Genomic DNA, 20,790 nt, shown 5'->3' with positions numbered 1-20,790 from the left:
AACCCGGGGCCGCTCCCGCCGGAGGGTTGGGGGCTGGCCGGGCCCCGCCCCTGCGCCGCCTGGACCGGCGGTGGCGCCCGCTCCCGCCGGCCCCTCTTGCTCGACCAGTCTGGCAGCGCCAGAGCTCGGATTTCAAAGCCCTGGTTTCTGGCCGTGAATGGGTCCTCGCCCGCCCGGCCTTTCCCACAGCCCCCTCCCGTGCTCCCTCCCCGCGGCCCTCCCTCTGCCGCGCCCACGTGACGCCCGAGCCTCGGCGGCTCGGATTACCGCCGCCGCCGCTCCAGTGCCCGCGCCGAGGCTGCGCCGCGAACTGCCCGCGCCGCGCCCCCAGCCCCACCGAGCCATGGCCCGCGCTGCCCGCCCACGGCCCGCAACCCCGGAGCGCGGCGCGGCCGGCCGCTGAGAGCGCGACCCCGAGGCGGGAGCCCCGGCGCGGCCTCGGAGCAGCGCCCGCGGCGGTCCGGCCCCTCCCCTGCACGGCTCCCCGCGCCCCTTGCGCGCCCTGCCGCGGCGCGCCCGGCCCCAGCATGGAGACCGCGGAGAAGGAGTGTGGCGCCCTGGGAGGGCTCTTCCAGGCCATCGTCAACGACATGAAGGTACCCCGGGCAGGCTCGGGTCTCCGCTGAGGGACGCGTGGCGGGCAGTGGTGTCCTGCTATGGCGTGTGTGTGTGTGTGTGTGTGTGTGTGTGTGTGTGTGTGTGTGTGTGTGTGTGTGTGTGATGTCCTGCTATGGCGTGTGTGTGTGTGTGTGTGTGTGTGTGTGTGTGTGTGTGTGTGTGTGTGTGTGTGTGATGTCCTGCTATGGCGTGTGTGTGTGTGTGTGTGTGTGTGTGTGTGTGTGTGTGTGTGTGTTTCATCTAAGCCTGTCCTACTGCGCGCGCCTTTCGCCCAATGCCTGTCTGGGTCTGAATGGTGGGGGTGAGTGCTCGCAGGTTGGGGTGTCCGTGAGCTCGCCCCTTAGGATCTGGACCCAAAGCTGAGCATTTGCAAGCTCTAGGTCCCCCAGACCTCTAAACTATGAATGGGGTTTGTCTTTAGGGACCGACCTTTAAGGCCCTTTAACGGATCCAAGGTCTCTCGGGCCTCCGCCCCCTTCCACCACAATGCCCCCCCACACACATACCCCGATGCCCCGAAGCCCAGACAATGCTGTCACCGCCAAAGCAGGAAAAAAATAATAAAGCAAAAAAACTGTTAACTCTTGCCCCTCCAGCCTCGGACCTCTGCATGGATGCAGCCCCACCCCCAAGCCCCCCACCCCCACACATACACACACCAACAGCTCCAGGAAGCTCCAGTACTCCAAACCTCGGGTGGGGTCGTTCCTGCAGCCCTAGGGTAGGACAGAATCCACCTTGGGGAGGAGGAAGGCTGTGTGTTGGATAAGCAATCTGGGGATTGCTTTCAACAATCCCCACTTCCTGATCACTCAAGGTCAGACTGAGTAGGCACCCCTTTCAGATGGGGAAACTGAGGCCTGGGGATGGCTCAAGGTCATAAGGAGACCATTGGATCCCACTTCTCCAGGCCTCAGCCCTTCCTTCCCATCTGGTAATTTACTGAATTCTCCCTCACCCCAAAAGAGGCCAGTATTTGACAAGGCTGCTCCAAACCGCCTAGGCAGGGAGAGCGTCATTGGCAGGGTAGGAATTCCTGCCCTGTGCTGTACCCCTTGGTCTAGGAACAGGATGGAAAGCAGAAGAAGCCAGGCCCTGCACTCCTGAGCCTCCCCACATCCTCAAGCTTAGCAAGAACAAACCAGAATCCTACTAGACCCTGGGGCTACAGAGCCCATGTACAGGTCCACCGTACCCAAGGGCTCCAGAAGAATGCTTTAGGAAAGTGGTGCCTTGCAGAAAGGCAAGAAGTTGGGACTCCCCTCCTGGTACAAGGAACAGCCTTGGTGAGGAGAGGCATCTGTCAGATCCCTGCCACCTAAAAAGGCCTGAAACCATACTGGCCTGGAACTTACTAGTTAACAGCATGTCAGCGCCTTCCCAGAGTTCTATATTATCCACTGGGATTACACACACACACACATCTCTGGCAACTCCACCTCAAGCCTCATCACTGGCCCTCAGCGTACTTTACCTGTCTTGTAAGCATTATATCTTGGTGCCAGCGCCCCTCTCTAAAACCCAGGCCACCTCCCCTCAACGGTGCTCCTGGGCTGGCAGAGGGTGGGAGCCTTCTGCATCGCCTCCCACTGCAAACACTGCGGCAAGCAGCCGCTTCTGCCCAGACGAGAGAGCAGGACTGTGTCCTCCATTTCTGCCAGTTGCAAGGAACTCTGTGGAGATACAGGTCCCGGCTCAGTAAGGAGCTTGAGCAAAATGGCGGGCAAGATTACCAAGTACCGTCATAACACATATGCTGTGCCCCTATCGATGGCACGTATGTATTAGGGACCCTGAAGGGACCAGCCACCTGCACTGAATGACTGGACTTTAAAAGATACTGCTCACTGTCTCGTTCAGTGGTCACCCTCAAGAAGTTCAAGGAGGCTCAGATTGCCTGAGGCTGATCCCCAGTGACCTCTCCACAACTCTCTCTGGAGCCACTAGAAGGCCCCAGCCCTGCCCTGAGGGATGATGGCCTAGGACAGAGGAGGGTGCAAACCCAGGGGGCTAAAAGGACCCTGGAGAGCTAGTTAGCTTGTCCTGCCTTCTCTGCCTCAAGCCAGCTGAACCCAGAGACTTGAACTTGCCTGAGTCCCTAGGCTGAGTTGACAGAGCACATGGGATCCCCATCCCACGCTATCCAAAAAGTGGGCTCCTCCTAATCCTGAGTGAGGAGTGTCTCACAGACCCATAGGCTCTGGCCATGGGGCTTTTGTCAGGCCCCTGACAGAGAGGTGGGGCTTTCCCCCTCTTAATCAGTTCCCATTTGCCCACAGCAAGGGTTCCCTGAAGTCTACAGACAGACCCTGATTTTACAGCTGAGGAAACCTGGGGCTAGGGGTGCATACCCAGGGTCACCCCCAAAAGCCTTCTCTGAGACCAGATCCTGGGTTGCTCCGTACACGCCACAGCCACACCAGTCTCATCCTGGTCACATGAACACCTCCCCTCCGCTCCAGAGCGGTCGCCGTGCTTGTGGCCCACCTGGTGTCTCCCCCTTTCTCTCAGGCCCTGTTACCTCCCCACATAGAAGTGTATGTAGTTGTTCCTCACCCTGCTTCTCTGAAAACAGGGTCCCTTCATCCTGACATGTCTCTAAGATCAGACCTTGACCCCGATTCCCTAGGGCCTCAGACAAATCTGTTAACTTCACGGAGCCTCCAGTTCTCCATCAGGAAAATGGGGTAATAGTGAGCTTCACTCGGGGGTCACTCACAAGGTGGGGGAAGATGCATGAGCCAGGACTTGGTGCAGAACACCTGGCCAGCAGGTGCAGTTCCCATGACTAGTGATGACACACGGGGGCTTGGAACCTGGGCCAGGTGGGGCTAACGCTCTCCCTGGGGCACCTGTCATTCTGGCCTTTTTCTCTTTTTTGCCTCTGAGGTTCTTTATGCACCATAGGGGGATGGAGGAGGGAAGAAGCCAGGCCCTTAAAGACTGAGGTGTGCAGATCTATCTACTGAGGTGAACTGGACTTGGCCCCCATCACCAGGGGATCCCTTACTGAGTCTACCAAGGGGTTGCTGAGGGGACCGAGCTTTCCTGGGGACCAGGAGAGCTAACTTTGGACACCATGTTCCCCAGCATTTTCTCACACTCTGGAGTGAGGTCGTAGTCAGCGGGCTTCCCTGCCAAGTAGCATTTAGGAGGTGTGAGGGTGCCCCCGTCTTGAAAAACCCCTAGAGGCCAGTGCCTGGGTTAGCTCCTAGGGACTGCCAGGGACAACCTCACGACCTAGTGGGCTTTTATTTTATCTGGAGCTGTGTGGGTGGGGACAGCCCACCCACAGCCTCCTCTTCTTGTCCCCAGCCTTGCTATGCTTCTCAAATATTTGCTTTCCCTGACATTGACTTGACTGGGCAGGAAGAGGGTGTTTTGGAGGGTCTGTGAAGCAGCCCGCCTCCTTGCTGTCCCTGGAGAAGCTGGCTAGACCTACCCTGGGGCTCCAGCCAAGCACAGCCCTCCCAGAATCCTGGAACCTGACGCTCTTGTGTCCTTGGTACCGAGAAGCCTCAGTCCCAGTCAGCCCAGGTGGGACAGAGACTGGGCCTTTGCTAGCCCTGAGCTATCCTTCAAAGAGCAAGGTCTCCCTCAGGGTCCTCCACCCCCCAGGCCAGGGCTGAACTTTTCTCCAGGCCTGGTGACCATGAAGGGAGTGCATTAGCCAGAAAAGCCCCTTAATCAGACTGGACAACTCAGTCACCAGGAGCCCAACCTCCCCATTGGGAAACCCCCTCCTAATATAGTGCCTCTGGCCAGGCTAGGATAAAGGCCATACTGTTCCCCTGGAGGGGAGAGGAGGGGCTGGAAAAAGGTGGCTCTGTTGGCCACACAAGGCCCCATTCAGCCTGGGGCCTAGTTGTCCCAGGCAAGCTGACCAGCCTGTGCAGCAGCCATGGCCTCCCTGGGTCTGTGAGCCACCAGTGCTGGCCAGAGATGACTCGGCTAACGGAAGCAGCTTCCAGGCCACATTAGAACTGTGTGGCTTTAATTCTGCCACCCTCCATCACGTGTGATAGGGATATGGTGCCCAGAGCCATGAGAAAGCCCCCAAGGAAACTCGCCGTCCGTTTTCGCCTCCATCTCCCCAAGGGAGCATGGGTACTGCCTGGTTACCAGCTACCGACAGGTAAGGGAGACTGCATGCCAGCGGTGTCCTGGGCACTCTCTTGCCCCATAGGGTTCTTGTTACCTCCTCCCTAAGGGCACAGAGGCATCTCAGAAACTGCCCAGAGGCTGGACAATATGTGGGGAGTCCTGTAGCCCCACCTGACAATACCTTTCTTCCTCTCCCACCTCACCACAGAGCTCCTACCCCATCTGGGAGGACTTCAACTCCAAGGCCGCGAAGCTCCACTCTCAGCTGAGGTGAGGCTGCCCGGGGTGTCCAGGCTGGGGGAGGGATGGGTGGAGGACGACCTTTCACCCGATGACCACACACTCCAACTGCCTATCTCCCCAGGACCACCGTGCTGGCTGCTGTGGCCTTCCTCGATGCCTTCCAGAAAGTAGCTGACATGGCCACCAACACCCGAGGTGGGGAGGGGGCGTGGTCAGAGGTGGGGGATGCGCCCAGTGGGGCCGGGAGGCTGGAAAGGGATATGGGCCGTGGGAAGGACACAAAGCCCGAATGGAGACCTTGGCTTCTGCTGTGATGGCCTGGGGCAGGTGAGCAGTGACAGGGATGTTACCCGGAGGTCTTCTCCTGCTGTGGGCAGCTCAGTTAACCCTTCAGTGGCAGTTAGGGAGTCTGTGATTCCTTGTCCATATGCCATCTGCAAGTTATATGGGACAGGTGAACAGTCCTTGGGGACCTGGAAGGCCCTTTTCCTCCCGACTCATCTAGCAAGCACCTGGGCTTCTGTACTTTTGAGTGATAAAAAACAACCCTAGCCTTATCCTCTGGAATCTACGCATGCCCGGGTCTCAGTAGATCCAATCGGAAACTTTGCTGGCTTCTCCTTGGGTGACCTGTCTTTGTCCCAGCTAAGAAAGAGGGAAGGCTCCAGGGCTGGCCAGCAAGACACCCAAAGCCACCAAAGGCTAGAATAGTCCTCATGTCCCCCATGGCTACGGGATTGCTGGTGATGGGGGCGGGGCGGGAGCGGCCTTTGTGGAACAGCGCGCCGCCTAGTGGCCCGAGGCCGGGACTGCAGAGGCCCCCAGCCAGGCCCCTTCCCATGCAGCTTGCTTCCTTGCCAGGGGCCACGCGGGACATTGGCTCAGCACTCACGCGCATGTGCATGCGCCACCGCAGCATCGAGACCAAGCTGCGGCAGTTCACCAAGTGAGTGGGCACAGCAGACCATAGGGGATATCCTAGTCTAGAGAGGCCGTCCTCGCCCCGTCTCAGCCCCCTAGCCCTCACCCACAGCTTTCTCCCACAGCGCGCTGCTGGAGAGTCTCATCAATCCACTGCAGGAGCGCATCGAAGACTGGAAGAAGTCAGCCAACCAGCTGGACAAGGACCACGCGAAAGGTAAGGCGGGGCTTCGCGGGGTTTCCTGAACCTTTCCACAGGGACCCCTTACTATAACTCCCCTCTTGCCCCTGCACAGAGTATAAACGAGCCAGGCATGAAATCAAAAAGAAGTCATCTGACACACTGAAGCTGCAGAAGAAAGCTCGCAAAGGTAGAACGCACAGCACCCTAGGCCCTGAGGCCCAACCCCTCGGGCCCCATTCTGTAGGCCCAACCACCCTGAGAGGCACCCCCGACCATCATCCTGGCCAGGGGGACCCTGTCCTCCAACACAGGACACTCCAACATGTCGGGTGGGACTGAGGGAGCACCCAGCAACCCAGACTGCCCAGGCCCCCACCCCTCCCCAGGAGTGGCTCATCCGGCTGTCTTTCACACATTCTTTCTTTCTCTGTCTCCTCTCCTCCTCCCACATCCGTCCTGTAGAGCTGCTTGGTAAGTCAAATGTCGGTCCCTCCAGCTGCTCCGTCCCTCCTTGTTACATTTGTCTGCCCCGCCCCCACCCTCCCAGCTCAGGGCCATTGGAAAGAACCTCTCCAGTCCAAGAAGGGACAAGAAAGGCGGTTGGTCCACCAAGGGAGGGGCCTGGGGCATAAGAGTCCCAAACGACTGCTGGGTCAGTCTGCCCGGCCAGGAGGGGTTCACTGGCTGGGCAGGGTGGGGGTCACAGGCCCTGGCTGCCAAACTGCCACCCGGCCAGCCAGGTCCTCGCCTGTCACCATTTCCTCCTCCACGTCATGCTCTCACCTCTCTCTGTCTCTCTCACTGCCCCTGTGTGCTGCCGTTGCTGTCCTTGTGCCTTGGTTCCTGAGCTGAGCTGTGACCCATGCTGAGACACACTCCTCTTTGCTCCCTAGGCCCAGCCATAGCTCTCCTGACCCCTGAACCTCTTAGTGGCCTGGCCTGAAGCTGAGCAGAGCCCCTCCCCTGATGTCTGTCCTGCTTTCAGCCCTTCCCCCCCTCTCTCTACCTCTTGAGGTCAGGGTTCTCATGCTTGGGCAGGGACGGCATCCTGAGTGATAGAGGTCTCCTGCTGGCCTCCCCGTGGTCTAGCCTACCCCAGAGCCTGAGCGGCTGTGCAGCTTGGTGTTGCTATGTATGTCCGTCCGTCCGTCTGTCTGTCTGTCTGCCTGTCTTCTCTGCCTGCTCTGGTGGGACCAGCCCCTCCACAAGCCTTAGAGTCTGCTCCATGCTCCCTGGCTCCCTTGTCCCCAACCCCACAGCCAAGAACACTCCCACAGGGGCCTAAGCCGTGGGTGCGGCCAACCAGGCCGGCGTCCCCAGCGCGGCCTCTCTTCCCAACCCCTGCAGGGAAAGGAGACCTGCAGCCCCAGCTGGACAGCGCGCTGCAAGACGTCAACGACATGTACCTGCTCCTGGAAGAGACGGAGAAGCAGGCTGTGCGCCGGGCGCTGATCGAGGAGCGGGGCCGCTTCTGCACATTTATCGCCTTCCTTCAGCCTGTGGTGGTGGGTCTCTTGATAACTTGGAGCCTCCCCTGGGGAGGGGCAGGGGAAAGACCCAGAATAGACCTCTTAACCCCCTGTGCACCAGCCTGAAAATCGGGTCTCACAGCTTGTGACACTCCGGCTGAATCTAAACAGACGGTTACCTTGGTTGTACAGGTTCAGCCTATGTCAGCATTGAATATCAGGAAAGGGTGAAAGAGGAGAGGCCTAGCAGGCCTGATTGTTTCCTCAGAGTGGGTGGGCAGGTGTAGGGGCTTAGACACTGACTGGCTTCTTCCTCAGAACGGTGAGCTGACCATGCTGGGAGAGATCACACACCTACAAGGCATCATTGACGACCTGGTGGTGCTGACTGCAGATCCCCACAAACTGCCTCCCGCCAGCGAGCAGGTGCGGCCAGCCCTGGGGTCAAGGGTCAGGACCAGGACCAGTGAAGAGATGGTCCTACCCTCACGTGGGGACAGTAGAAAAAAGAGGGAAGGGTTGTGGGAAGAAGACCAGAGAGTCTCCGACAGCCCCTGTGGGATTTCCGGGAGCACCTGCTCTGGTGACGGATTGAAATGCTCAGAACCCAGGAAGGCTCAGACCGACACAGATGGACAGAAGCCAGGCCCCTGGGGCTTGGCCCTTCCAAACATAGAACTAAACCCACCCCACATTAGAGATACGCACACTGTACTGGGCAGCCCCTGTGGGTGGGTGCTTCTTATGTACCCCACAATTCATAGCACACTCCCATTAGGTCAATACTGAGTCCTCTCAACAGTACTCTAAGCTGGCTCCAGTTCACAGGAGAAAACAAGACTCAGAAAGTTCCGGGGACACTTTCAGCCCCGCCCCGCCCCCGTGTCCTGGCATTTCCAGCCCTGAGTCCCCAGGAACACCTGCTTGATCCTTGTCTCCTGCCTGGAGCCAACTAGGGCTCAGTAAGAAGTCCATGCTAAAAGAAGGCTGAGGTTGGGCTTGGTAGCGTCAGGTTCATCATTGGGGACAGGGTGGAAGACGCACTGCCCCACCAGCTCTCTGAAGTCTGATGAGACGCTCTACAGGCTAGCAGCGGCCTCTAGTGACCGCCCCCGTGCCTCTGTCCAGGTGATCAAAGACCTGAAGGGCTCTGACTACAGCTGGTCGTACCAGACCCCACCCTCGTCACCCAGCAGCTCCAGCTCCCGCAAGTCCAGCATGTGCAGGTGGGTGCTGGTGTCAGGCTCTCGGAGGGGATCCCAGGAGGGCTTAGGGAGACCCAGCAAAGCTGTGTAGGCGGTTGCTTAGCGCCCCAGAACTCACACAGCATCTAAGCACCCAGGGACTTCTCACGGATAGGAGATGCAGGTGCACACATTGGTTGGCAGGACGGCGGGTAGCATCTTCGCTGATGGAGCATCCTTGTGTGTCTGGTACCAAGGCTTTTTCCTTTGGTGAATCCTGGCACCATTGTGTCAGGAGGGGAATTAAGACACTTGAATTGTGATTTAACTGTTAGTCTCAGCCAGGCCTGGGACAACAGGGTGTGCAAGTAAGAAGGTGAGGTCAACCCGGGCACGGCGACGCAAGCCAGTAATTCTAGTGCTTGGAAAGCGGAAGCAAGAGGGCCAAGGAGTCAAAGCCAGCCTGGCTGACTTACTAAGACCCTGTCTCAAAAAATACACTTTTGAAAGCTAGACAGAGTGTCAGTCATGGCAGAGACAGGAAGATCTCTGAGTTCAAGGCCAGCCTGATCTATCTACATAGTGAGTTCTAGGACAGCCAGGGCTATCTAGAGAAACCCTGCCCCCCCCCCCAAAAAAAAGAAAGAAAAGAAAAGAAAAGAAAAAAATGAAGGAAAGAAGGCAGGTGGGGGACACATGTCTGAAATCCCAGCATCTGATGGGTTGAGGGAGCAGGAATTCAAGGTCGCCCATTATATACCACGTTGGAGGCCAGCCAAGGCGATATGAAACCCTGCCTTAATAAACAAAACTCAACAAGAGCCTAAGATGAAGAAGTGGTGTGGTAATTTCCAGGAATATGTGTTTGGGCTTCAGGGTAAAGGACACTCTAGCCTGCGCTTGTCTCAAATTGGTCCCAGGCATTGCCACAGGCTTCGGCACTTACAGAGCCTTATGGAGATGGGGAGAGGTTAGCGGTCTTGTTCTTCTGTCAGTCTGGCCACTCAGGTTGGATTTGAAGGAGACAGTCAATGATTCCAGGGTCCTCAGGGGAAGCCATGAACTCAGAGCAGCTCATAGATTAGGGAGGCTCTGCCCCAGGTACTCTTGTTCCCAGAATTCTCTCTGTCTGGGCACTGGGAGATAGAGAGAAGCTAGACCCAGTGATCAGTGTATCCCACAAGGAGAGGTGAGCCTGGGACTGGAGAGATGGCTCAGCGGTTAAGAGCACTGACTGCTCTTCCAGAGGTCCTGAGTTCAAATCTCAGCAACCACATGGTGGCTCACAACCATCTGTAACGAGATCTGACTCCCTCTGCTGGTGTGTCTGAAGACAGTGTACTTGCATATAAATAATAAATAAATCTTTAGAGAGAGAGAGAGAGAGAGAGAGAGAGAGAGAGAGGTGAGCCCATAATCTCTGGGGCATCTCTAGACCTGGAGTGGCAGTGGTTGTCCCAGGAGGGATGTATTATAAAGGAGATGTTAAGGGGTGACACTTGGGAGCCCCAGGGTGGTGCCTAGGAGAGTGCTAGCCACAGGGGTAATGCTGGGCAAAAGGGTGAACCCCAGAAAGCCACCCTCCTGAAGGAGGGGCAAGGTGACAGGTGAGGTAGGACCCACCTGGCAGGCAACTGCCATTTCCAGACCGTCGTCTCAGCATGCGCCAGGTACTCAGAGGTGACCAGACAGCCAACAGCAGACTGTGAGGAGGCAGTTTAGAAACTACCAGGCTTGTGTTTGTTCTCAGCTTTCAATGCCTGGTGACTCAGCTTCCCCATCAGGAATCTAAGAACAGCCAATCTAATGACGCTGTGGGAGGCGGAGGTAGACCCTGCGTCCCTCTGAGTAAACCCACTTTGGGGACTCCCGGCACGGAGACATGCTATCGCAGAAGTCCTCAGTACTGCCTGGGCCTCGGGACATCGTAGTCTGACACTATCTTTTCCTTCCCTCTGCTCCTCATCTCTTACCCTCCCTCCTCTGTCACCCCTCCCTCTCTGTATACACCTCTGTGTCTTCCCATCTGGCCGCTGTGCACCCCCTTCACTCCCTTAGTGCCCCCAGCAGCAGTGGCAGTGCCAAGGGTGGCGGAGCCCCATGGCCTGGGGGTGCCCAAACATACTCACCCAGTTCCACCTGTCGCTACCGCAGCCTGGCGCAGCCAGCCACCACCCGCCTCTCCAGTGTCTCCTCCCACGACTCTGGCTTTGTCTCCCAGGATGCCACCTACTCCAAGCCCCCTTCGCCCATGCCTTCAGACATCACCAGCCAGGTGAGAGAACATCGGGAGGACCACGTGGGTGGGGAGCCGGAGCCTCAAGCTGACCTCACTCAGGCCGTCCTTGAGAGGGGAAGCAGTTAGCTCCTGGAGACTGGTCACGTGGCCTTTCCATTTTTCCACGGTTCTATGTTGATCTCCAACTCCATGCTTAAACAGTGTATCACCGTGTTTCAGATGAGTCTCATAAATAACATACACCTGAGTTTCGTTGTCTTATCCAAATACAGGACATTGTACAAGCAAGACAAACCCCCTGTCACTGAGCTACACCTCCAGCCTTAGCTATTTGTACTAGTTTTATTATTACTTTATGGGGGGGGTGGAGGGGAATGTTTTGTTTGCACGGATGTCTGCACGACGCACATGCCTGATGTCTGAGGAAACCAAAAGAAGGCATTAGATCTCCCAGACTGGAGTTACAGTCAGATGTGAGCTGCAGTGTGGGTGGTGGGAAATGAACCAGGGTCCTCTGGAAGAGCAGCCAGTGCTCTTAACCACTGAGTCACCTCTCCAGCTCATGTGCATATGGTATATTTGAGTCAGGGTTTTAGGTCGCACAGACTGGTGTGTGTGTGTGTGTGTCTGTGTGTGTAAGTACACATATATGCAGATGTATATAGAGACCAGAGGTCGACCTTGGATATTATTCCTTAGTAACTATCACACCGTATTTTTTTAAGACAGGGTCTCACTGGCCTGGAACTTAACCAAGCAGACTAGGTTGGCTGGCTCCCCGTATCCGTGCTTCCCCAGTGCTGGGATTACAAGCATGTATGCATAGCCATGATTGGTTTATTTTTTAATGTTTATTTTATTATTTTAAGTTGTGGGTATGTGCGTGGGCGTGCAGGTGCCCTTGGAGGTCAGAGGCGTTGCAGATCCTCCTGCTGCAGTTACAGCCAGCTGTGAGCTCCCTGATGTGGGTGCTGGAAACCGAACTCAGGCCCTCTGGAAAAGCGAGTGGTGTTCTTAACCACTGAGCCATCTCTCCAGCCCATGGCTTGCCCTTCGTGAGGGTTGAGGGTCCTCACTCTTGCGAGGCAAGCGCTTTGCTGAGAGCCGTCTCCCGGTGCCGAGTTATTACCTCTACTTTTGTTCCATCTGTTCTCCTGCTGGGGTTATAATCAAAATATGTCACAACGTCTTCTGTCTCTCTTTTTTTTTTTCTTTTCTTACTCCTACCCAAGAGGGATTAAAGCTCTTTTGTTCAATGGATTCTTTAACAATTTTTAATGATTTATTTATTTTTATTTTATGTACATTGGTGTTCTGCCTGCTTGGATGTATGTGTGAGGGCGTCAGATCCCCTGGAACTGGGAGTTACAAGACAGTTGTGAGTTGTGGGTGCTGGGAATTGAACCCCAGTCATTTGGAAGAGCAGCCAGTGTTCCTGACCACTGAGCCAATTCTTCCAGCCCCGACATTTTTTTTTTAATCAGGGGCAAGTTTTCCCTGTATATTGGCAGACTGACCTCAAAGTAGCAACCCCTCCTCCCTGCTTCATCCTACCAAGGGCTAGGATTACAGGGGTGTGTACCCCTGTGTCTGGCTCATTTCATTTTATGCTTGTAGGAAAATTGCAAAAAGAATTCGGAGTCCCCAGGTACCCCACCCACACTCTTACCTCAAAGTTAACACCTTATGTAACCACCAAACAATTTTTTGTTTATTTTACCTCCTGGCTTTTGTTTTTGAGTATTGATTTTTTTTTTAAGAGCGTCTCATCATGTAACTCAGACTGACCCCAAACTCTCAATCTTCTTGTCTCTACCTTCTTAACGCTGTGATTATAGATGAGCCACCACACCCCTTAAACACAGCCGTGAAATTCTTTTTTCTGGCACTAAGACTAGAACCCAAGGTCTTATGCGTGCTAGCTAAGCACTCTACACCCCCCCCCCCCCAGCTGTCCCTCTAGCCCCCAGACGATGTTCAGAACCAGGGAAACCAGGCTGATGTAATAGTATCACAAGCTCTACAGTGTTTTGTTTTGTTTTGGCTGCCCCATCCCCACCCCAACCCTTTTAGCTAGTTTTAGCTAACTGTCCTCTTATCTGAGCCCTTCTCCTGTTTATTTGTGTAGACGATTATTTACTAGCCTCATAAATTGTTCTTTGACTCTATGGGTTAAAATCCATTACCACTGAGTCTCAAGGACCTTTTAACTGATACATACTGCCCAACCATACACAGAAGTCAATGTATCACAACAGTTTATCTGAATAAGTCTGCAAATTGAACACACTGGCTCAGCCAGTACCAAAACAGGACTCAGCTTGACCCCAAAGTCCCTGCCCAAAGTTCTTCACTGCTGTTCCCACTCCGAGAGTAATTGCTGGTTATAGTGTGTGTGTGTGTGTGTGTGTGTGTGTGTGTGTGTGTGTGTGTGTGTAAATATATGCACATGTGTGTGTAAATATATGCATGTATGTGTAAATATATGCACAAATAACTTTATAACTTACTAGGCTGGGAGTATAGTTCATTTGTCAAGCACTTAGTAGCATGCATGAAACCTTTAGTTTAATCCCAGTACCATAAAAATGTTACATATATGATTTATATGAAATCATAGGGTATGTGTCATGTGTATTTGACTTCTGCTCTGGGCATGTTCAAGATAGATGAGATTTATCTCTTAGCTGGGGACTGGTGGCGCACGCCTGTAATCCCAGCACTTGGGAGACAGAAGCAGGCGGATTTCTGAGTTCGAGGCCAGCCTGGTCTACAGAGTGAGTTCCAGGACAGCCAGGGCTATATAGAGAAACCCTGTCTCGAAAAACCAAAAAAAATAAATAAATAAGAGAGAGAGAGAGAGATTCATCATTCATTTCTTTTACGTGGAAACAGGTATCATTTTATCATTTTCATAGATGTATAACATGCCATTGAATTAGTGTGTAATTTATTTTGGTATTCTGTGTTTTGGGGACATTTAGATAGCTCCCTGGTGTTCCAGTTTCACTTTTGTTGCTGTGATAAAATATCCTAACAAAAAGCATCTTAGAAGAGAAGGGGATTTACTCATTTTATAATCCAGATTATAGCCAGTCTCTATGGGGAAACCAGGGTAAGAACTTCAAACAGCTAATCATATCACCACTCCTGAGGGTAGGGAAAATGGAAGGAGAAAGAAATGGATGAATCCATGATTGTCTGCTTGCTTGTCCCAGCTTGATTCCTCCAGTCTTACACAGAATAGGACCACACACACACACACACACACCTGGGAATGGTGCCACTCTCAGCGGGTGGACCAATTGACTCATGACAACCCTAATAGACAGGCACACAGACCTATCTGATCTAGACAGTTTCTTACTAAGACTTTCTTCTCAAGTGGTGCTATATTGTATCAGGTTGACAAAGTAACCACAACATTTGTTTAGGGACAACAGCTACTCATAGACTGCTGTGCACACTCTAGTCCACAGCCCTGTAGAAATGTGAGCAGGCGCAGAATTGTGAAGCCCCAGGCTCTTAGTAACAGTTATGACACTTGTCATCCATGTGGTGTCCATACCTGTGGTGTCCATACCTGCCCTGGTATTTTGTAGCTTTTTCACTTTAACCATTTTGAGAGGTATACAATAGTAGCGTTTGAATGTTCCTTAGGACATGGTAGACCGGTTTTTTTTCATACATTTTTTTTTCTTTTGAGTTTGAGGCTAGCCTGGTCTACAGAGTGAGTTCCAGGACAGCCAGGGCTATACAGAAAAACCCTGTCTTGAAAAAAAAATAGAAGTAGTATTCTGAGTATGCTCTTCTATTTTTAATATTTTTATTTCATGTGCTATTTTCCTGCATGTGCATGCACCACCTGCACGCAGTGCCTAGGGAGGCCTGCAGAGGGCACCGCCGGAACTGGAGTTGGAACTGGTTTTGAGCCACCATGTGGATGCTGGGAACCGAACCCAGGTCTTCTGCAAGAACAGAAAATGCTCTTAACTAATGAGCTGTCTCTCCAGCCCCTTGAGTAGTATCTTCGAGGGTCTCGAAGTTCCTAATTTTATAATCAGTCTGTTTTATCTGTTTCAAAGGTCGTTAGTACTCTCGCTGTCTGCTTGAGAGCCTGAGTCGCTCACAGACGCTTTGTCCTGCCCTCCTCCAGCCCTTCTGCCCTCTGATTTCTTTGTCTTGTTTTGCTGCGGCACTGGCGCAGATTGATCTGTGTGACAGTAAATGTTGATGGTAGACATCTTAGGCTTTTCCCCACCTGGGGAAAGTGTCCGTGTTTCTGTGTGCCTAGTGAAGCCCCTTACTGTGTATGATTCGTGTTGCCTTTCGGTTTTTCTGTGCCTGGCCCTTGAAGTTTCCTGCTCAGTTTTAGCACCGGATTGTTCTTTTAAAGTCATATTGCTGAGTGTGGGTCTCAGCAATCCTCTCCTTCCTCTCCTCTGAAGCCTTGTTCTCTTTCCTCGGGGCGGTCTGTGCTCATCACTGTCAGAAGTCTGACGTGTGTCAGAGACTGTGGAAATTCTGGTGGGGGAGGGTGCTTCCGAAGCCACCATGGTTTAGCTGATCCCTCCCAGGTGACAGAGCTTCACCTGACTCAGTGCCAAAGTCAGTACCTCCTCCTTGACAGCCCCTGGCAGCTCCTGGACAGGGCTGTCCTCTCCCTCCCTGCCACAGAATGTCAGCACCCCTAAACCCTTGTGAACCTCATCTCTGACCAGCCTCATCCTGCCCGACTGCTGCCGAGTGCCTGGCCCCAGCCCCAACCCCTCCCTTATCCCGGGTTACCATGTGTCTGTGCACAGAGAACTGCTGGGCAGCTTGGCGGAATGTCCCCAGGATAGCACTCGGGACTCCATCGTCCCTTCTCCCCAGGGCATCCCTTTCTGACCATCAACCCGGATGCCCAAACCAAACACCCGTCTGAGTCCTCCATGTCTTCCCTTGCCACGACACAGAAGCCATCAACCTAAGTCGAAGCCTTCAAATGTGTAGCTCTTGCGTTGGGGCGTGGGCAGGTCCGTGTCTGCAGGACGGGCCCTGGGATGCTGCCTCCTGTGGTGGCCCTGGTGGCTGTAACACTAGGATGGGAATACAGGGTGAGGTGCTGGATCAAACTGCCTACCGTGTGCTACCGATGTGACCAGAACTCTTTTCTCTTCCCTGCCTCCTTGGCCTGTGTGCCCGCCCCTCCCCCATCTGTAACCACCCACCGGCTCACCTCTGCACCGCAGAAGTCCTCCAGCTCTGCATCTTCCGAGGCCTCGGAAACCTGCCAGTCGGTTAGCGAGTGCAGCTCCCCAACCTCGGTCAGTGCCCCAGGCCTCAGGACCAATCCTTCCTTGCCTTCCTGACCAGAGCCAGGGGATGGGGAGTGGCGGGACGGAGGTGGGGGGACCCAGATTCAGCAAGAAAGCTGCATGTACTGGTGCCTGTCTTTGTGAAGCGTCCACCAGGCACTTACCGAGGCCGGACTGTTCTGTCTTGGAACACCCTGCCCTGACCCCGGGGCTGCTGGGACGGAACTATCACTACTGCCCACCAGATTCTGGCCTTGGCTATGATTGCAAGCCAGAGGCTCCTCATAGATGTGCACCCCCTGAGCCTCAGCTACAAAGAGGGGCCTCCTTAGTCATGCGCAGTGAGGCTAAGGGTCTTTCTGACTTGCTCGCCACACCCTGCAGGACTGGACCAAGGCTGGTCCCCATGAACAGCCCTCAGCCACCACCCTGCAGCGGAGGAAGGATCGCGTGGAGCTCCTCCGAGACACTGAGCCAGGCCCGGCTGCCGGAGGCACTGTAGGCTCCTGTGTAGAGGAGGTACCGCGAAGCCGGATGTCCCCTGCCACCATAGCAGCCAAAGTAAGTGGACTCCCCCCCCCCCAACCCCCCCGCTAGGCCCCGCCTACACTCCCAGCAGCTGGCCTTCCGGGCCTACTCTATCCAACCTTGACAGAGCCACCTACAGTCCCAGAAGAGGGTGGAAGTGGAGAGTGAGGCTTTAGTCCGCCATTTTCCCTACCCTCAGCACGGTGAGGAGGTGTCCCCTGCTGCCAGCGACCTGGCCATGGTGCTGACCCGCGGGCTGAGCCTGGAACACCAGAAGAGCAGCCGGGACTCACTGCAGTACTCCAGTGGCTACAGCACACAGACCACCACCCCCTCCTGCTCCGAGGACACCATCCCCTCCCAAGGTGGGCCTGGAGGGATCCCACGGGCTGGGCGGGCTAGCTGGGCCTCACAGCCCCAGGACCCACCCCACCAGGACAGCCGGGATGAGGTTTCATACGGAACAGTCTCCCTTCAGTAGGTATGGGGTTCGGGGACCAACCTGACCCTGGTCACCGCACCCTGTGTGTCTCCAGGCTCAGACTACGACTGCTACTCTGTGAACGGGGACGCAGACAGCGAAGGTCCCCCTGAATTTGACAAGTCATCCACCATTCCTCGAAACAGCAACATTGCCCAGAACTACCGCCGTCTGATCCAGACCAAGCGCCCAGCCTCCACCGCGGGGCTGCCCACCGCGGGGCTGCCCACAGCCATGGGGCTACCCTCAGGGGCACCTCCTGGTGTGGCCACCATCCGCCGCACGCCCTCTACCAAGCCCACTGTGCGCCGTGCCCTGTCCAGTGCTGGCCCCATCCCCATCCGCCCGCCCATCGTCCCCGTGAAGACACCCACGGTGCCCGACTCCCCTGGTTATGTGGGGCCCACACGGGCAGGCAGTGAGGAGTGCGTCTTCTACACAGACGAAGTGGCCTCACCTCTGGCTCCAGACCTGGCCAAAGCCTCCCCAAAGAGGCTCAGCCTGCCTAACACGGCCTGGGGCAGCCCATCCCCAGAGGCAGCTAGCTACAGCGGGGCTGCGGCCGGGCTGGGCACCGAGGACGATGAGGAGCAGCAACTGGCTGCCAACAGGCACAGCCTGGTAGAAAAGCTCGGGGAGCTGGTGGCCGGTGCCCATGCCCTGGGTGAGGGCCAGTTCCCCTTCCCTACTGCCCTGTCAGCCACCCCTTCGGAGGAGACACCCACTCCACCCCCTGCTGCCACCAGTGACCCCCCAGCCGAAGACATGCTGGTGGCCATTCGACGCGGGGTCCGGCTGCGCAGGACCGTCACCAACGACAGGTCGGCGCCCCGCATCTTATGATGGTGCCACCCACCCCTCCCCGTCTGGGCCTGGCACAAGCAGGTGGCCTGATCTGTGAGCAGCCGCCAGCCACTCTGAGCGGTGGCACGGCCGGAAGACGGAAAGCGCCAGGAATGAGGCACAGCCACTTTACAGAAAGAGACATCCAGGCTGGATCTCAGCATCTCGCGGGAAGTGACTTCCCGGGTTACACGCCTCGCCAGGACAGAGCCTGTTTTATACTTTCCTTACCTACTCAACCCTCTTCCTTCCTGCAGGTCCTGCTTCATCCAAATCCCAGAGCCCATAACCAAGGGCTGGGCCTGCTACATGGGCCCTACCTGGCCTGGGGTCCGCAACTCTCTTCCTCTGGCCCGGCTGCCCTCCAGGGCCGTATGCCCAGCTCTTTCCTTGAATGCTGGCTCCTTCTTCTCCTTGCCTGGGCCTGTCCGTTTCCTCTTGCCTTTGCCCTGCTTCTCCCAGACCTCCTCTCTTTGGGGGGACAGGGTGGTCATGGAGGGGGGCCAGGCACCCAATCAGCTGAGGACCTTTTTGTGACTGGGTTTAGGGACAGTCAGGCATTAGGAAGCCAGGCTCGCTCATGGGAAAGAGACCCTGGAGGGAGGGAACACTGGGGCCTTGTCTCAGGGGACCCTCCAGTTCCCCTCCCCCTGTGAAGAGCAGCTAGTGGAGATGAGGCAGGGCAGACAGGGACTGAGTCCAGAGGCCCATACCAGGTGTTTCTTGTCCTGTTCTTGTCTAGACATTTCGAAGCTTTGACTCTAGGCACCTTGGGGTGACAATTTCACCCATTGCTGGAGATAAGGACCGGAGCATTAGGTGGTATGGGGGGGGGGGGTTGTTTTATGACTGTAATAAATGGAGCTGACCCTAGACAAGAATTGTGTGGGGAAGGTTGGTGATACAGGGTGTGGGTCTGAGTGCCTGAGAGAAGTGTGGGAGCCCCACGCGGGCTTGTGGCCAGAGAAGGAAGGGTAGAATCAACTCTCCCCAAACCAGGGGAAGCTACTCTTCCTGCCAGTGTCTGAAGTGTGGGTAGAATAAAGGCTGGAGAGAGTAGGCCAGGGTCTCTGGTGAGTCTGTGGTGGTCTGAGCGAGCTGCAGGCCCAGCCGGGAGCAAGTCTTAGAAGGTTGGTTTTGACTTTCTGTTGCCAGAGGCAACACCACCCCAAGAAAGTCTATGCCAGCTGGGGCTGGCAGCAGGGGCCAGAGGAAGAGTGGGTCCTGCTTCCACTGTGCAGCCCAAGTCTGAGCAAGTCAAAGCACGTAAGTGTAGGCCAGAGGAGAGATTCAGGAGAGAGAGCAGGCAGCAGACTCCAAGGTAGTGTTCTGCCCGACCCCACAGGGAGTCCAGAGAGCATACCTTGGTGCTGCTGGAATGGAGCTGGGGCTGACCTGGGCCCAAGGTCGTGGGTACTCGAGTGCAGGGCTGTCCAGTAGGTCTGGTGAAGCCCAGTAGGGCTTCCTGTGTGTGGACGGAGTTGCCACAGGGCTCCCTGAGGCTGCTAGAGAGTTATCTCCAGGGTCTGAGACCTGGCCCGCCAAACTCAGTTGTCACCAGAGCCCCAAGAATAGAGTTCAGGAAAGCCGATGGCCAGGGCGAGCCCGAGGCACACTTCAGCTGCACCTTCCGCCACAGGGCGCCAGGGCTGATAGAAAGGGATGCAGATGTCCAGTGCGCAGATGTGATCCCTACACCCGGGGCGTGGCTGGGTCCTAGAGTAGGGGTCCAAGAGGATGGGCTCACTGCCATCTGGGGACTCCAGGTCCTGATGGGAAGGGAGGCCGGGGACTGACCAGGAAGAGGATGGAGTGGCATGCCCACCTCACTTTTAGCCTTCCCCTCCCCCCCCAGGGCTGTACATACTCCATCCCCCGTCTGACCCACAAGTATCCTCCTCCACCGCCACTTCCTCTAGTGCTCACCTCTCATAGGCCCGCCCTCGGGATCCGAACCAACCATCCCGCATCACAGACTGGTTTGGGGACTTCTTCACGTACATTTTATTATTTTTTTTCATTTGTACAGCAAAACATTCTTTTCAAATGTGTCTTTTTGACTGAAGTAACTTTTCTGGTGCTGTTAACTTGTCTTTTTTTTTTTTTTTTAATTTATTTTGCCGCCCCTCCTGGTTCCTACTCACCCACCCCACCCCCACCCCACCCCATCACTTTTATTCTGTTCTTTCTGCCAAGTTTGGGAAAAATTCTCCCTCCCACCCTGGTTTCCATCCTCTCCTTGATTTAAATAGTCACTGCTACAAAGTAACAAATGCACTGTGAAGATTCCAGTATTAATAAAGTGGTACTGTAGTTAACACTCCCGGCTCCGACCCGGCTTCCCTGAGCTGCCTCACTCACCTCTGCTTTCTGCCCCTGCATCCTGGCCTTTTTCACCCGACCTGGAACTCCAAGCCAGGTGTCACTGATTTAAGTGCAGGGGCGTGGGGTGGGGGAGGGGCGAGGGCCAACTTGGGCAAGGACCTAAGCTTGGTCTGTGCTGTGCTCCCATGAGGACTATGGGGGAAGCCAGAGGAAGCAAACAAATATGGCCAAGAGACACCTGGACACACCCTAGCAGACATTACTTGAGCCTGCTGAGACATCGGGAGCTAAGCAGAGCCAAGTACTCAAAGGCCCAGAGTAAGACTCTGCCCACTGTGGGCTCCAGACAGC

General features: G+C 55.4%; 2 protein-coding genes across 4 annotated transcripts in view; one reads left to right on the top strand and one right to left on the bottom strand.

Annotated features, from left to right (window-relative positions):
* The first annotated feature begins 106 nt into the window (after positions 1–106).
* Mtss2 (MTSS I-BAR domain containing 2) lies at positions 107–20,434 on the top strand. 3 transcript variants are annotated; one of them, XM_052166989.1, is made up of 14 exons: positions 107–596; positions 4,931–4,992; positions 5,087–5,160; positions 5,827–5,911; positions 6,012–6,103; positions 6,183–6,257; positions 7,418–7,575; positions 7,858–7,965; positions 8,668–8,765; positions 10,782–10,998; positions 16,197–16,271; positions 16,647–16,823; positions 16,990–17,155; positions 17,327–20,434. In XM_052166989.1, the coding sequence occupies exons 1-14, from the start codon at positions 528–530 to the stop codon at positions 18,112–18,114; spliced, it is 2,244 nt and encodes a 747-aa protein (XP_052022949.1). In that variant the 5' UTR covers positions 107–527; the 3' UTR covers positions 18,115–20,434. The 3 variants fall into 3 exon arrangements, with proteins under 3 accessions (XP_052022949.1, XP_052022951.1, XP_052022952.1); XM_052166991.1 differs by having other exon boundaries at positions 110–596; positions 10,878–10,998; XM_052166992.1 differs by lacking the exon at positions 107–596 and adding an exon at positions 4,440–4,753.
* The window catches only part of Il34 (interleukin 34), a 75,524-nt gene continuing 66,588 nt past the window's right edge, over positions 11,855–20,790 (bottom strand). The window contains exon 6 of the mRNA XM_052166997.1: positions 11,855–12,119. Coding sequence (XP_052022957.1) covers positions 11,901–12,119 — 219 coding nt within the window. The 3' untranslated portion in view covers positions 11,855–11,900. The remainder of the gene's footprint in view (positions 12,120–20,790) is intronic.

This window comes from Apodemus sylvaticus, chromosome 21, assembly GCF_947179515.1.
Source record: "Apodemus sylvaticus chromosome 21, mApoSyl1.1, whole genome shotgun sequence".
In the NCBI taxonomy this organism is placed as follows: Eukaryota; Metazoa; Chordata; class Mammalia; order Rodentia; family Muridae; genus Apodemus; species Apodemus sylvaticus.
The sequence above is the reverse complement of the archived record's forward strand: the minus strand, read 5'-3'. Positions and strand labels throughout refer to the sequence as shown.

What these genes read in the sequence shown, in the direction of transcription:
- Mtss2 (XM_052166989.1), top strand. Translation starts at nt 528, where the DNA reads ATGGAGACCGCGGAGAAGGAGTGTGGCGCCCTGGGAGGGCTCTTCCAG. An exon ending in CGCAAGTCCAGCATGTGCAG is followed by an intron (nt 8,766 to 10,781) that starts GTGGGTGCTGGT and finishes TCACTCCCTTAG; the next exon opens with TGCCCCCAGCAGCAGTGGCA. An exon ending in GGACACCATCCCCTCCCAAG is followed by an intron (nt 17,156 to 17,326) that starts GTGGGCCTGGAG and finishes GTGTGTCTCCAG; the next exon opens with GCTCAGACTACGACTGCTAC.